The sequence below is a fragment of the Dysidea avara genome, chromosome 11, assembly GCF_963678975.1.
Source record: "Dysidea avara chromosome 11, odDysAvar1.4, whole genome shotgun sequence".
NCBI lineage: Eukaryota > Metazoa > Porifera > Demospongiae > Dictyoceratida > Dysideidae > Dysidea > Dysidea avara.
The window spans coordinates 25426243-25441938 of NC_089282.1; the positions used below are offsets into that span (position 1 = coordinate 25426243).

The window sequence follows — 15696 nt, forward strand, 5'->3', positions numbered from 1 at the left end:
TGGCGATAGCACGTGATGGCTTCCCTTCATAATGGAAATCGTCTGTATTTGTGACCGGATCTGCGAAAACAGGACATAATCGCATATTTTTCGAATTCCTGTTTATTAAATGTTTATAATCTACTTAGCCAAGTGTACCCACTGGCAAAGTTTCAGCTTCACATGCCACTAACTTTGGGAGTTACAGCCCTACAAAGTAGCAACAACAGAAAAATCGATTTGTACAGCAAGTATAGGGAAAATAAATTGCAGGTGCTTACAAAAACAGTTGTAACTTACCAACAGATTGAGGTACGGAGCTAACATTTTCACCATTGTGTTCGCCATGAACTGGGGAATCAATTACTGGGTAAGTTTTTCCTTTACTCACCCTTCTTTACTTAATACAAAAGCAAAATTCGTGAAGAAAAATCAATTGTGTATGATCATTTCGATGTGACATAAACAAACATTCATAAGTTACATCTCCTTGGGTCTACTGCAACAAAACAAAGATGTTCGAATTCCTCCTGAGCAGGTGAATAAGATGATATCCAGGTTTTTATTGTTAGTCCTTTCCTTCACTAAGAAAGAGGCGTTCAAAAAGTTATGAAATTTTTTCAATAATAAGCACGTATTTCACCCAATGTATTCAATGCTTTATACTGTAAATTTAGGCTTGTGCGATTACGCCCTGTTTTTGCAGATCCAGTCACATTTTTCATAGTGGCTATTTTGATAGCAGAGGTGCTTTTCAAACAGTTCTTGATTCGTACTGCTGTGTAATGGGTTGAACATAGCCAACAACAAAGCGTAATGGATACTTCACTTTTCAGATAATTGATATAACTGGGGCACGCTAACTGGGGCACGTGGCACCATTTCTTTCGGTATGCGTGAATTGCAGAGGTGCTTTTCGATGAGTTCTTGATTTGAAATATTATGTAACGGGTTGAACATAACTGACAACGAGGCATAACAGATACTTCACTTTTCAGATGATAATTAGGGTGCGCGGTGCCATTTTAGATGCAGGTTCACCAGTCATAATAATTATTTACAAAAAAAGTTAACAAACGAGTACACAGAAAAATTTGGAATTTTCAACTAGAGAAGGGACCATAGCACATCGGTAAAAAGTACTGAAACAAGCTGGAGTAGTGCACGATATTAAATCACAGTAAAACAATAAGAAATGTTATATTCCTACTGTGCTCAAGATACCATAATGGAAATGCACAGTAGGGATATAACACTTCTCATTGTTTTACTGTGATTTAATATTGTGCAGTACTCCAGCTTGTTTCAGTACTTTTCATTGATGTGTTATGGTCCGTACTCTAGTAGAAAATTCCAAATTTTTCTGTGTACTTGTTAAAACACAAGGTACAGTGGTAAGTTGTGTATCATGCCAGTTCTGGCACACAAGACAAATGCGTATTACATAGAAATGCAACTCTTACCTATCTGTAAAGAAACAGACAGAAATTCCCCATGGGGTAAACTACTGTTCATTAGCAAATTAGCCCAGTCATTATATGGATGTACCAATGTATTGGTACCAACATCAATATTATGAGTATCGGTATATCACTGATATTTCAAGAAGGATAAGTACTATCATAAGCCTACACTGTCCAAGTGACTTTGTAGGGTTGTAAGATAGTATACATGGATTCGGAACTTGGTGAGGTTGGTGTGTACTGGTTAGAATCGTGTCAATTTTCTTCGATATTGGTATCGTTTTTTTGTAGTCACTTTCTTTACTCTGTTGATTTTTCTGACAAATTCAGAAGTTTGTTACCAAAATATGTCAGTGGTATAGGCACAAGTTGAGCTGGATCCTAGTAAAAAAACAGCTTAAAATGAAAAGTGGATTTTTTTCCAAGAGAATCAACATTTCAGCAAACCAGATTAGTGGTGACAGTAAAGGCGTCAACAACAGACATGTATGGTTCGCCTTCATTACAAGCTCAGGATTGGGTTGCAATAAACACTACACTGTTATGGCTTCTCCATACAAAATGTATGGTGAAATTTTGGTGTCAGGCATTTGAACGAAAAGATTTTGAAATACTATTAGCAGGTCAAGCAGTACTACAAATAAGCCAAATTTCAAGATCATGTGTAACTGCACCCAAATGTTTTTGAGGATCAAGCTCAATGCGTATATACATTACCCATAAATTAAAATTTGAAATTTTGTAAAAAAATCTTATTGGAAGGGTTTAGGGTACTTGATTATATCTGTCGATGGAAAAGTGAGACTGAAATATAGGTGATATGTTTGGGCAGGAAAGCCCAAATATTTATGATCCCTACTAGTATTACAAATTGTAATTTTAAAAAAGAAGTAGGGATTTACAGTGGAACCTCAGTTATCCGAACCACTTGGGACCAGGGGTGAAAATATATATATTATCAACTACCCTAATAGAACAGTCACTACTCTAATAGAGCAGTCATTTCCATAGTTTAGTTAACTGAGAATCCGGATAATGGGAGTCCGGATAACTGAGGTTCCACTGTTTTCACTTAAAGGTAGTGAAACAAGAGACATGATTGTGTCTCATAAGTGGGTTATAGCATGGTTTTATAAAAGCACAAAAAGGAGTGCATTTGTACACAAATAAAACTACTATATGGACTAGAATGCAAAATGATAAGGGAGTGCTAAAGCCATATAGCTATATAAGCCAGCTTAGGGGCTTGCTATACAAAAAATAGAATAATATCTAATCCAAATGGTCAAAAATGTACAGCCTCAAAATTTGTGAAAGGGATATAATATCATTGGTGGTAACCAACAGATATTGTAGTAATGTTACTGTCAATCTATGTTGCCACCAGACTCATTAAAATTATGTGAAGTTTGAATCCTTTTATCGTAGCTCAGCTGCCATCACCTACCATTTCTAACTGTTTCCTCAGCTGTAGTAAGAGTAAATAATATCAATAATACAATATGTAGGTATCAATGTTACCTTCTATTTGCCGCTTTTGTAGTAGTAAATTTTCACTGGAACCTGAGTGAGATGTGAAAACACAGTAGACTTATGAATAAAAATAATTGTATGTTGACCAAGAGAGAGAGAGAGAGAAATGAGAAAGAGAAGAGAACAATTTAAAGAGCACAAAAAGTAGCACGACAATTTGTATGTATACATTTTGTGACAAACAAATGACACTGTAAAGTTTAACTAATAACTGGTTTTTCTTATTAATAGAACAGCGTACAGGAAAACACATAAAGTGTAAATGGTATAGACTCACTTATTTGTACTTGAGTTGCAGCTGAATAGACCACTTGAGCTGAGTATTCACTCCTGACTTCACACTGATAAAGGCCACCATCCTCTTCGGCTATTTGTGATAAAACTAGCTGACTTCTGTTAGCATTAATGAGACGTTGCTTGTTGTAGTACCACTGATAGTTGACCGGGTTTTCCTCACATTCAGCCTCACAAACAAGTGTCAATTCTTCACCAAATTCTATACACTGTTGCTTTGGTGGTTGTGTTGTAAACTTAATATTTGTTGGGGTCATCACCTCAACATAAGCTACTCTGGAACTGACTTCAGGAGAAATGACACACTTGTAATATCCTTGGTGAAAATTGGTTGCTTTTGACATTATAATCTTGCTATCAAGGCACTTTTCTACAAGCTTTTCAACATCTCCATCTTTGTTACACTTGAACCAGAGGTATGTCACATCCACCTCAGGTGCTGACTCTGCCTTACATGAAAGCTCCAGAGTATCCCCAGTAAATACTCTAGTAACAAGTTTGGGTTCCTTCACAATCCAAACTACAGCACAAATGTATAACAAATAAACATATAAACTTCAAACTAATGCAAACCTGTTTCCAATTTGATCTCTGCAACTCTAGATGAAATAGTATAGCCACCAGCTGATACTTCACAACAAAACCTTCTCCCTGCTTTTATTGATAAAGACATAGTTATCTTTAATAAGGGATTACACCCTATGATAAATCTGTTTCTTCTTAAATTATCATAATCATCCAAACAGTACCATTTGTAGTTGAGTTTATATCCACATGGTGATTCTGCATTACAGTACAGTGTTACAATAAAATGTTTCTCTTTAACTCGGATTATCAGATCTCGTGGCTGTTCAACAATCTTTACCACTTGGTTAATGTCTGTGCCAATAGAATATCACAAGTGAGCACATAATTTTGTATGTACAAGTGTAGAAGTTGGAGTAAATCAGTAACAAAGCTAATGTACAAGTGTACATGAAAAATTAGGAATTTTAATGTTATATATTCACTTGTTATTTGGGCCAGCTGCCTGAATGTTCACTGTTGCCATGAAGTTAGTTAAATGTCAGAACTGTTTTAGAGCAAAAAAAAAAAAAAATGCGTTGTGGGCTTGTATGCTTGTTTCAGCACAAAACAATTACACATGTACACACTGCTACCATATTTTAATTCCAAACATGGTTAATTTACTTGTTTATGTACAACCTTACACATAGGGACAAAGACTACAGATTCTTGCACAACTACCAAATCCTTTCCATATGGAATCAAGTGCTCCCATGCACTGATCAAGTAAGCAAGTACAACACAGTGAGTTTGGATACATGCATTATATATCCCAAATATTGGCAGGTACATACATATGTAGGTACTACTAAATATAATCTGAAGTGTTGAAGTGAAGTAATCGAATTATCAATTTGGAGGTAGCACGTGATGGCTTCCCTTCGTAACAGAAATAGTCTGTATTTTCATAGTGGCTACTTTGATTACAAGGATGCTTTTTGAACAGTTCTTGATTTGTACTGCTGTGTAACAGGTTGAACATAGTTGACAACAAAGCATAATGGACATTCCATTTTTCAGATGATAATTAGCACAGGGCACCATTTCTTTCTTTTGATACGGTATGCATGGGTTCACCAGTCATAATAATTTTCTTCTACTAAAAAGTTAACAAACAAGTACACAAAAAATTGGAATTTTCAACTAGAGTAGGGACCATAACACATCAATAAAATGTACTGAAGCAAGCTGGAGTAGTGCATGATATTAAAATCACAGTAACAGGTGTTATATCCCTACTGTGTCAAGATACCATAATGGAAAATGCACAGGGTGTGTCATCATGATAGATTAAGAGATGTGGTCCTGGTGCTTGAATATTATTAATCAACCAAGATCGCATTAATTAATAGGCATACCAGCATTGAACCTATCGTGAACTTACTAGTATCTACCAAGCGTAAGTGCTTAAATAACTTTGTGGCATCTAATATGCTGCTCAAAGAAAGTGTTGATTGGGAAATTAATGCCTCAATATGGTTACATTGCAACAACAAGAAGACAATGAGCCTGAATGAAGATAAAAAGAAAAGACAAGGTGCAGAGGGCACAGACTTGTTGGAACTCCAAAAGGCACACCCCACTGGTGAGCTTGTTATTGTAGCATAAATGGTGGCCATGCTCTGCTTCGTTTGGCCTCTAGCCTCGTGATTGTGGTCAGGCTATGCATTTGGTTGTTTGGTCAGCATTTGCTGTACATAGCTACCCATGTACAACCTTACTCACAGTGTTGGGACAGTTACTTTTTACAAGTAACTAGTTACATATTATTTACAACTGAACTATTTAGTTACAGTTACATATTACCCATAAAATAAAGTAACTATAATATTATATTACTTTGTGTCCACAGCCTTAAGCTGTCACGTGTGAAACTACCACCTTATCACGTGACATGATTACGTTGTTGGACAATGTGCAAATCTTGGTTATAAGTAAGAAGCTGGTGAATAAGCTTCATTCAGTAGGCTTCATTACTTCGTAGTGGCTAGGAGTTACTCAGTGGATTACTAACGAGATTAGTAACTTCATTACTTGTAGTAATAATATTATGTAATATTAGACTCGTTACAGTAGCTATATTACTTAGGTGACGGGTTACATTTGTAAGTAAAGTAACTTGAGTTATATTACCTGTTTTTTATAGTGAATTTCGTCATATTACTCAGTTACCACAAAAGTAATAATTATTACGTAACACGTTATCCCCAACACTGCTTACACATAGGGACAAAGACTACAGACCCTTGCACAACTACGTACCAAACCCTTTCCATGTTGAATCAAGTGCTCCCAGGCACGCAAGTAAGCACAACACAGCAAATTTGGATACATGCATTATATATCCCAGATATTGGCAGGTACGTACGTAGTTACTACTAAATATAAATCTATTGCACATTTTACAGCTTGTACAATTACTAAAGCAAATAACATACAACTAACTAGATTCTGCAGGAGGAAGTTGGTCAGCAAACTGGTCTACACCAACATTACTGCAGTCCACTTGCTGTAGAATAGTGTACCTGTGATCAGGATCTCCAGCAGCAGGGATAAGATCATGAGACACTATATAAAGTGTACAACATACAGTATAGTACACAGTACATTATTACAGGACAGTTGTACAGTCCACATAAATGCTCCACGCACACATTTTTGCGCTCTATTCAGTTACTCATTTATTTTTAGTGACTTGCACATACATAAATTAATTAATAACTATCCCTTTCACTGCCACAACCAGATTTATCTGGTACGACACTATAAAAGATGCTCTGAGTACAATTCTAATGCATTACCACTCAATGCACTTATCCTGAAATGGGAATGCCCACAGATGTCCCATTTCTGGGATAACCGAGTCCTGCATGCACTATTGCGGGTTAGTTACGTACAATACTGCAAAGTTTTTCTAGACACATGCTAACAGCATACATCCACAATAGCAACTGTGAATGCTAAATCCCTAAATGAATGAAACAGATGTACGTAAAGGTATCTTACAAAAAGTTATAGGGTTCATATTGCTATCAGTAGAAAGCAAATAGGGCATAAGACAGTTGTTATTGCAACGCTTACAAATGACACTCCCATCTATCAATATGTTTGGAAATTGCTATAGACAAATACATCATTTCTCCACCTGCAAAGCAGCAAGACTGTTATGGAAGTCTCTCACTCTGGTAACTACTTCAGGGTAATCAAACCATGGCAATCTATGTAGCTGGTGGTGTTGAGCAGATAAGTTTGTGTCAGACACATCTCGGGCTATACAATCTTGTTCAGCACGGTAATGATTTTTTTTGTTTACAAAACAGCTACTCTTTCTTGCTGTATGTCTCTGCCGCATATGTTATTGATGCCTACGTCGTCTCTCATCTGCTTCTTCTCAGTCTCTCTGCTCTCTATATAGCTCTCTTCTACATTGTAACCTTTCTTCATGATTCATGGTTCATCAGTAGCACACGTTATGGTTGACAAACTTCCCATATTATGGTTGATGGCACCAACCACAACAGCATGTTCTTACCGTATTATGGTTGATAGCACTAACATACTTCTCATGTTATGGTTGATAGCACCAAGAGCATCAGTAGTCCATACCATAATTTTAAGTGTGATGGCTGATAGCACCAAAGATTTATAGAAGCGTCAGTGTAATTTCATTGCTCAATAGTTTGTTGGTTTACTGTTTGTTACATACTTGTTTGTGCATTAACGATCACACCAAAACTCTCACTAGTGTGGAGCTCACTCAGAAAAGACCTGAAGCAACTTCCTTTGTAACTGACTACCTATTTAAGTTGTTTTTACCATATTTTGAAGTTTTGTTGTCTTGTGATTGCTTAGTGTGATGTGATTGCTTAATTTATGTGTTGTCTTGTGATTGCTTAATTTATGTAAACAAAAACAACCTAGTCAAGGTCCTTAGTCTATAGAGATTAGTTCGAGGTATGGTAAGTAGCGTACAGTGAAGCTTGTGGAGTGCGCAATTTGGTGTGGACTGTATGGTCCCCCAGGAAATTTAGCGGTGAAAGGGTTTTGATTAAATACCATCATTGCTTAGTGACACTATCAGGCCATTATTGAGTAACTTTTCAAGATGTGTAAGCACTTTTCATGGTGGTTTTAAAATGAGAAGGGCGGACACGATTTAAGTGCTACTAAATTATATTTCAGAAGGCTCAGTCTCGCATATCAATAGTGTTAGACCTGGTTTCTTAGAATTACAGCTAGTTAGTCATTAAAATATTAGGATAAGAAGCACATGCTGCTGTGCATGCGCGAGGCATCCATATAAAAATTGCCATGCTTTCACACCTTTGGCCTTTTTTCTAGCTCACTAGTGTTGGTCGTTTGTGTATCTATTTGTTACTTGATTTATCATTGTAATGTCCAGAGACAACTCTGAAGTGCTGATTTCTATGCAGCAAACTCTAGTCCGAAAGGATGAACGTCTGACGACTGTGTGCGCAGAGGTGGAGAACCTGAAGCATACCCACTCCACAGGAGGGTAGGAAGCACAGCTCCCTGATGGTCGTCAGCCTGGAACGCTACACAGTAATGCGGTGCACAGCGTCGTTTCTATGCCAGAAACTGGATTCAGTGGTGATGAAGACAACGTCGTCACATGCCTGAGTTGGGAAGAGCAAATGCAGCTTGAGGATAACCAAGATGCTGACAACGTTGGCTCAGCAGTGAAGCACCTAAAGCGCAAAAAACTTTGCTTAACTAAGGTGGAGGAAAGTACAGAGAACTTTCTGCATGAGGTGTTTACACCAATGGACAACAAATACCGCAAGGACCTTAGAAGTTGACTATAGTCCCAGACACAGCGTTCACCACTCCACCACTCCTAGGCAAACTGATGGCCACGGAATTCTCACAGAGCGTCAAATCTGCGGATCATTCGCATTCACGTATCCAGGCACTCTTCCTAGATGTGGTTGGCCCTTTAATGGGCCTACTGGATAACATCAACAAGGACAATCAGATCGCCGTGGAGGATGTAGAGGCTGCAGTTAAAGGTACCCTGACCTTCATGGGCAATGCTTCATCCCATTGCAACACCGAGAGGACACTTATTCTAGAAGAGTACAATACAGACCTTGTGTCATTTGGACAGGAATCAGATATGTTTGCCTCAGCAACTAACACCCTGTTTGGTCCATCATTCCCAGAAAAGGCTGTGGAACATCTGACGCAGCTGAAGATCCTCCAGCAGGCTCGGAGTGTAGGTCCTAAAACAAGTCAAGTTTTTTCCAAGGCCCCCTTGCAATATGCTCAGTGAGGGGGTAGAGCCAAGACAATTATAAGGCAGCAAACAGCCAACCTTACTTCAGAGGAGGGACCAGTGCAAGGGGCAAAGCTCCAGCAGCCTACAGTCATCGGGCAAAGCCCAACAAATGACTAGAATTCGATGCATACATTTCTTTAACAAAATTAAAAGGAGGTGTGAATCATATAATTGTTCACCTTACACAACAGGGTTTCATCAAGCCACATGCAGCACAGCTGTCACTCAATGTGGCCAGCAGGTTGAGCCACTTCTTGAACAACTGGCAGACAATAGCAACAGACAAATGGGTAATTGAAATCATAGAAGGTTTTCGAATCCCTTTCCTCAGTCTACCAGTTCAGGAGCAACAGCCAAACCCTCCTATATCCTCAGAAGAGCAAAGTCTCTTAATACAAGAGGAGGTGAGTGCCCTTCTACAGAAGGGTGTGGTCATCAAAGTACTCAACCCTTAACTCCAGAAGAGTTTTTACTCAACTCTCTTCCTAGTTCCCAAGAAAGGGGGTCAGATGAGGCCAGTAATCAACCTCAAGAGTTTGAACGAATGGGTGGAGCCCCAACACTTCAAGATGGAGGGCTTGGGGACACTAACAGAGTTACTGAGGGTAAACGATTGGATGGTGAAGATGGATCTCAAAGATGCCTACTTCACAGTTCCAATTCATGTGGCTCACCAACCCATGTGTCGATTCCAGGTGGGACTGGAACATTACCAATTCACATGCCTACCTTTCGGCCTGTCATGTGCATCTTGGGTATTCACCAAAGTGATGAAACCAGTGACCATCCTCTTTTGGAGCATGGGAGTCCGCATGATTATTTATATAGACGACATTCTGCTGATGGCAGAATCCACAGAACAGGTGACACTTCACCTGGAAGCACTGCTATACCTGTTGACAGGTCTGGGCTTCATCATCAATATGCCCAAATCATTAACCTCCCCTACTAAGCAGATACAGTTCCTGGGTCTCCAGATGCACTCTACCATGCTTCAACTGAGCCTCCCGGGGGAGAAGCTCCACAATATCAGGCTGGAGGTGAGCCAGAACTTGAGGAAAGATCAAGTGACAGCATGTCAGCTGGCTCAAGTAATAGGGAAACTGCATGCAACATCCCAAGCAGTCCTCCCAGCTCCTTTGTTTTATCAGTCCCTACAAGGGGATCTACGGAGAGTACTGAGCACCAGCAACCAGAATTATAGTGCACTCCTCATCTCTCCCTCCCAGCCAAGGAAGAGTTACTTTGGTGGCAGGAGAGACTCTCCTTATAGAATAGCAAAACCTTAGTTCACCAAAAAGAAACAGTGGTGATAAGGTCGGATGAATCCCTACAGGGATGGGGAGCAGTGTGTAACGGCAGCAGGACTGGGGGACCGTGGGGCCAGGAAGAGCAGGAAATGCACATAAATTGTCTGGAGCTGCTGGCTGCAACCTAAGCAGTGTAGTCCTTGAAGGATCAAGCAGGTGTGTCTGTACTGTTACAGCTCGACAATCAGACAGCTGTAGCATATATCAACAACCTGGGAGGCACAGTCTCTCCACAGCTGACAAGACGTGCGAAGGATCTATGGACGTGGGCTCTACCCAAGGATATTGCGATTGCGCAGAGCATATTCCGGGAATTACCAATTATGTGGTAGATGCAGAGTCCAGGACACGGACAGACCAGACAGACTGGAGCCTTCGCCCCGAGATATTCAGGGAAATCAATCAGCAATGGGGCCCACTAGAAGTGGACCTATTTGCATCCTGCCTGTCCAACCAGCTTCCATGATCCTTCAGCTGGAGACCAGACCCATTGGCGGAAGCAACAGATGCTTTCAGCCAACAATGGGGCCCATTGAAGGGATATGCAACCCTCTGTGGTGCCTGGTGGCCAGAGTTCTTTCACAGGTGAAGAGCCAGCAAGCTCAAGTAATTCTCATGGCTCTGGTGTGGAAAGGGCAACTGTGGTATCCAGTCCTGCTGGGAATGTTGTTCGACTACCGAGATAGCTTCCGGAACACATTCCAGGAGTCATCCAACAGAATCCAGGTGGAATTCCTGCCACAGCTGGCCGTGTAGCCTATCTCTGGGAAAAGTTTGGAAGTACTAACCTTTCAAACAAAGCTAAAGAACTACTCCTTGCATCCTGGAGGAGCAAAACATCGCAATCCTATGACTCCCACTTCAAGAAATGGTTGGGCTGGTGTACTGAACAGGGTTGTGATCCCATTTCAGGACCTGCTTCAGATATTGCTAATTTCCTGGCTGACCTACATTTGCAGGGGTACCAGACAAATTCCCTAAATGCCTACAGGTCAGCAATATCCAGTGTTTATGATAAGGTGGATGATGTGGAGGTAGGTAAGCACCCTCTAGTAGCCAGACTCCTTAAAGGGGTCTTTCATGCAAGGCCACCACTGCCAAAGTACACTGGTACATGGAACGTTCAGGTGGTATTTGACCATATGCTACAATGGGGTGACACTGCTATGTTATCACTAAAGCTATTAACATTCAAACTGGTAATGTTGATGTCTCTGGCCAGACCATCCTGATCTGCTGATTTGGCATCTCTACACTTGAGCAATTATCAATTCAAACCAGAGGGTGTAGTATTCTTGCCATCTACTCTGGCCAAGCAATCAAGACAGGGTGAGGCCTTGACTGATTATTATTTTGCCAGCTTCCCTGACAACAAACAACTGTATCCAGTGGAGACTCTTCGTCAGTATAAACAGATGACAGCCCCTTTGAGAAAGGGAAATAGTCAACTGTTTCTAGGTATTGTCAAGCCTCATAACCCAGTAGCTCCATGCACCATTGCTCGGTGGTTAAAAGAGGTCCCTAAGATGTCAGGCATTGATGTTAGTATCTTTACAGGACATTCCACAAGAGGAGCTTCGTCCTCAGCAGCAGCAGCTGACTCTGGGATTACCACCGGTGACATATTGAAAACAGCTGACTAGAGCACAGATCTGTTTTTAGAAATTTCTACTACCGTTCCAGCCGTGACCCCATCATATGGTAGAGCTGTGTTATCCCACAGAAGCAGTGAGTATGTGTATATAGTACTTCTGTGTCGAATATTGTGTTGATAGCTACATTGTGTTTTTTCTGGTATGCTACGTAAATTCTGTGGCGTAGTACTGTACTCAACTCCACCTTCTGTATACAGCAGGTTGGGTTTGAGCTACAAACAACACCAATGATATGCGAGACTGAGCCTTCTGAAATATAATCTCCAAATGGCTCAGATCACACAGTGATTGCATGCTATTAGGGATTAAATGAACAAGGTGAAGTTGAACATATCAATGGTCCCACCCACCTATGCCCCATAACTCTCATGCACTTGGCTTGCTATCACACGGCCAAAGGTGCGAAAGCATGGCAATTATTATATGGATGCCTTGCGCATGCGCAGCAGCACATGTGCTTCATATCCTAATATTTTAATGACCAACTAGCTGTAATTCTAGGAAACCAGGCCTTACACCATTGATATGCTCGACTTCACCTTCTTCATATAATCCCAAATAGCATGCAATCACTTTGTGATCTGAGCCATTTGGAAAATATGTTACACAAATGTTTCATTCATAGTGTGCTCAGAGATGTTGAACGTAAGATAGATGTTGCAAAACAATATTAATTGTTGATTCAAATGTATAGCATGTGAAGAGCTAGGGTTATTGCACACTATGGCACATGAATCAATACTGCTTTTAAACTGAAGGGTTTTTCAAGTGTACCACCGTAAAACTTGCATGAAACTCAATCTAATTATCTAACAAAACACCTGGTTCATCCAACCACACAGTCTTGTAATGCAACTATTGAGGCTAACGTGAAATATCAAGCAGAACTATGAAGTTAGAGGAACAATCTTATGAAGCGTCCACCCTCCTCTGATATAAAATTTATACAGAGATAAAGCATATATGACCTTGCACTGTTGAACTAGCATTTTGTGTTAATTGTGCCGCCTTCACCCTTAAACAACTGGATTGTATTTACAGCATTACGCATTATGTATACATTGAAACAAAAGGTAGGACTCAGTGCCTCAAAAAACTGTTTTTTTGTTCATGCATGGTAGAATAATCCACTATATACAGCACAATATTGATGTGTTAATTATTACTTAGAATAGTGATCCCAGTCACAATTACATATTGACACTTGCCTTGACATGTTTCAACAGGTTCCACAGGTTCCAAGACACTACTACTACTACTTGTACCTATAGAACACTTTAAACTACATATATCTGTACTTAACTTTCATACCACTTAAAATTGGCATAGTATTCTCTTTAGCCTAGAAGCACATTACATAACAGATAAACAGTAAGTTGAACAATAGTATTGCACTACTCACTACATCAGAAATGAAATGCAACTCTTCATTAGGATTAGCATCACTATTATATCCTGGAATAAATAACAATATAAGACTGTTTCAACAATTAAATGACAACGGTAAACTTTATTTCTACCACATCAAAAATAAATTCCCACAACTCATATACCGTATGCTGTACAAACACGAAACAAAGATTTTCTTACTTCCCACGAACAAGAGAATTTGGTGGTGTATAGGTTTTATTGATTTGAGTTTTGTTTCAGTACATACTGAAGTGATTAAAACATACATATTTTATGTAGCACACATATTTTTTACCCAGTTTATTTCAATGCGCTTTTATGGCAAAATAGAAAATGGCTGCATGGTTTTTGTTCAGCAGTTACTTCATGCTATTCGATATTCGCTAACTTTTATCCAGAATTAGTCTAACAGAGTGCATGCTTTTAAAGACTCAAGTTTATATCCATTTTGTAACATTACAAAGCAGCAAAAAAAGCTTAAACAATAAGAATTAAAATTAATTATGAAAGAAAATTTACTGGCTCTAATAGAACATGCAGTACCTTACAATAGAACATTCAAACTCACAAGTTGTAACATAATGTTACATTAAATGGAATTGATATTGATTAGGGGGGTAGGACATGATGTCCCAACGCATATAGTTTTGCATAATTCAATTGAATTCCAATGATGAAAAACTAATGTACCAGCTACTTGCATTATTGTAGATGTCAAAGTCTATTGTATTTACTACTAAAAAGTAAGAATACAGCAAACATTAACAGGTATCTGAAATTAAGACCAGTATTTATTCTAAATAACACACTATTATAAAATTTACCATAATATTGCTGGGGATTACTGGGGATTAGTAGGTACAATAATTTCTACCATAGTGAAGTACCACTTCTGAAAATAAACACAGCGTTAAACTTCACGGTTTACTAGAGTTGAACCCAATGGCAAAATGAACAGTACGGATATGTCATGCAATTATCGTGACGTCCTACACCTTGGACATTGATATTAAAGATTGCCAAAAGCATTTGTTAGAAAATCCAGATCCTCATGAGCATCAGTTGGTACAATGCAGAAAGAAAAAAGATAAACAGCACTTCACCTCAATCCTATTAAGGCAGCATAACCACATGTTGGAAAGAAGGGACCACAAGGGTATTAAAAATACTGTTTCTTCATCAGTCATTCTCCTAGTAGCTGAGAAAATTAATGGAGTAAATAAACCATGGTCTATTTCATACATTAACCCCAAATAGGTTTGTGGTGTCTAAATATGCTCCTCTAAAGGAAAGTGTTAATACAGAAAATTAATGCCTTGGTATGGTTTTCTTGCATAAGAAGGTGACTCTGTAGACAAAGTGCAGGATTGCTCATTGGAACCAGAAAAGACATGTGAGTGTGTCACTGTGGTGTGAAATGGTGGCTGTGCAATACTTTGTTTGGTCTCTAACCTCGTTACAGTGGTGGCTCTCAATTGAGACCAACTGAAACCCACAATAAAAACCACCTATGTGATAGTTAAAATCCTTACATGTATTAATGACTAGTAGCTTCAAGGCATAAATTTTGAGTAGGAGGTATTAGAATGACTCAATAGAGTTTTACAACATAGCTTGGGTACTGAAATTCTTTACAAACTAATTGGTGAAGCAATGGCGTGGGCTTAAAATGTTCTTTTCACTGCTATACATCTTCTAAGCAAGTTAGACACCCAATACCAGCAAATTCAAGGCATAAATGCTTTGTAGGAGGTGTTAGAATAATGTAACATAGCTATAATATGTAGCTAGAGAGAGTAAGCTGTGTAATATAGCTTGTGCCATACTAACTATACAGCATCATTCTAATACCTTCCTGGTATTGAGATCTAAGTTGCTTAGAAAATGGACACCAGTGAGAACATTGTAATCCTCGCCATTGCTTTGCCAATTAGTCAGTCAAGATTTTCAGTAGAAAGGCTGCTTGGAAACCCCACTTGAAAATTTAGCAGCCTTCTTGAGCCACACAATGTATTCATATATGCTGTGATTAGTTTAGTGGCATCAACTAGTAGTGTTGGGGATAAACACATTGTTACTTTTTGCAGCAAAAAGTATTTTTTACAGCAAAAAGTAATATACCATGATAATTTTCATGAGATATAAGTATGTTCACGTTGAGCTGAATCCTGAAAAACAGCTAAAAT

The 15696-nt window shown here is 39.0% G+C and overlaps 1 protein-coding gene across 1 annotated transcript in view; it reads right to left on the bottom strand.

Moving 5' to 3' along the window:
* Positions 1–15696, bottom strand: part of LOC136239136 (uncharacterized) — a 65497-nt gene that overhangs the window by 23440 nt on the left and 26361 nt on the right. Inside the window, exons 7-14 of the mRNA XM_066029877.1 lie at positions 13503–13555; positions 13412–13442; positions 13309–13365; positions 6282–6404; positions 3843–4148; positions 3253–3789; positions 2964–3005; positions 2890–2910 (exon numbers count right to left, since the gene is read on the bottom strand). Coding sequence (XP_065885949.1) covers positions 2890–2910; positions 2964–3005; positions 3253–3789; positions 3843–4148; positions 6282–6404; positions 13309–13365; positions 13412–13442; positions 13503–13555 — 1170 coding nt within the window. The remainder of the gene's footprint in view (positions 1–2889; positions 2911–2963; positions 3006–3252; positions 3790–3842; positions 4149–6281; positions 6405–13308; positions 13366–13411; positions 13443–13502; positions 13556–15696) is intronic.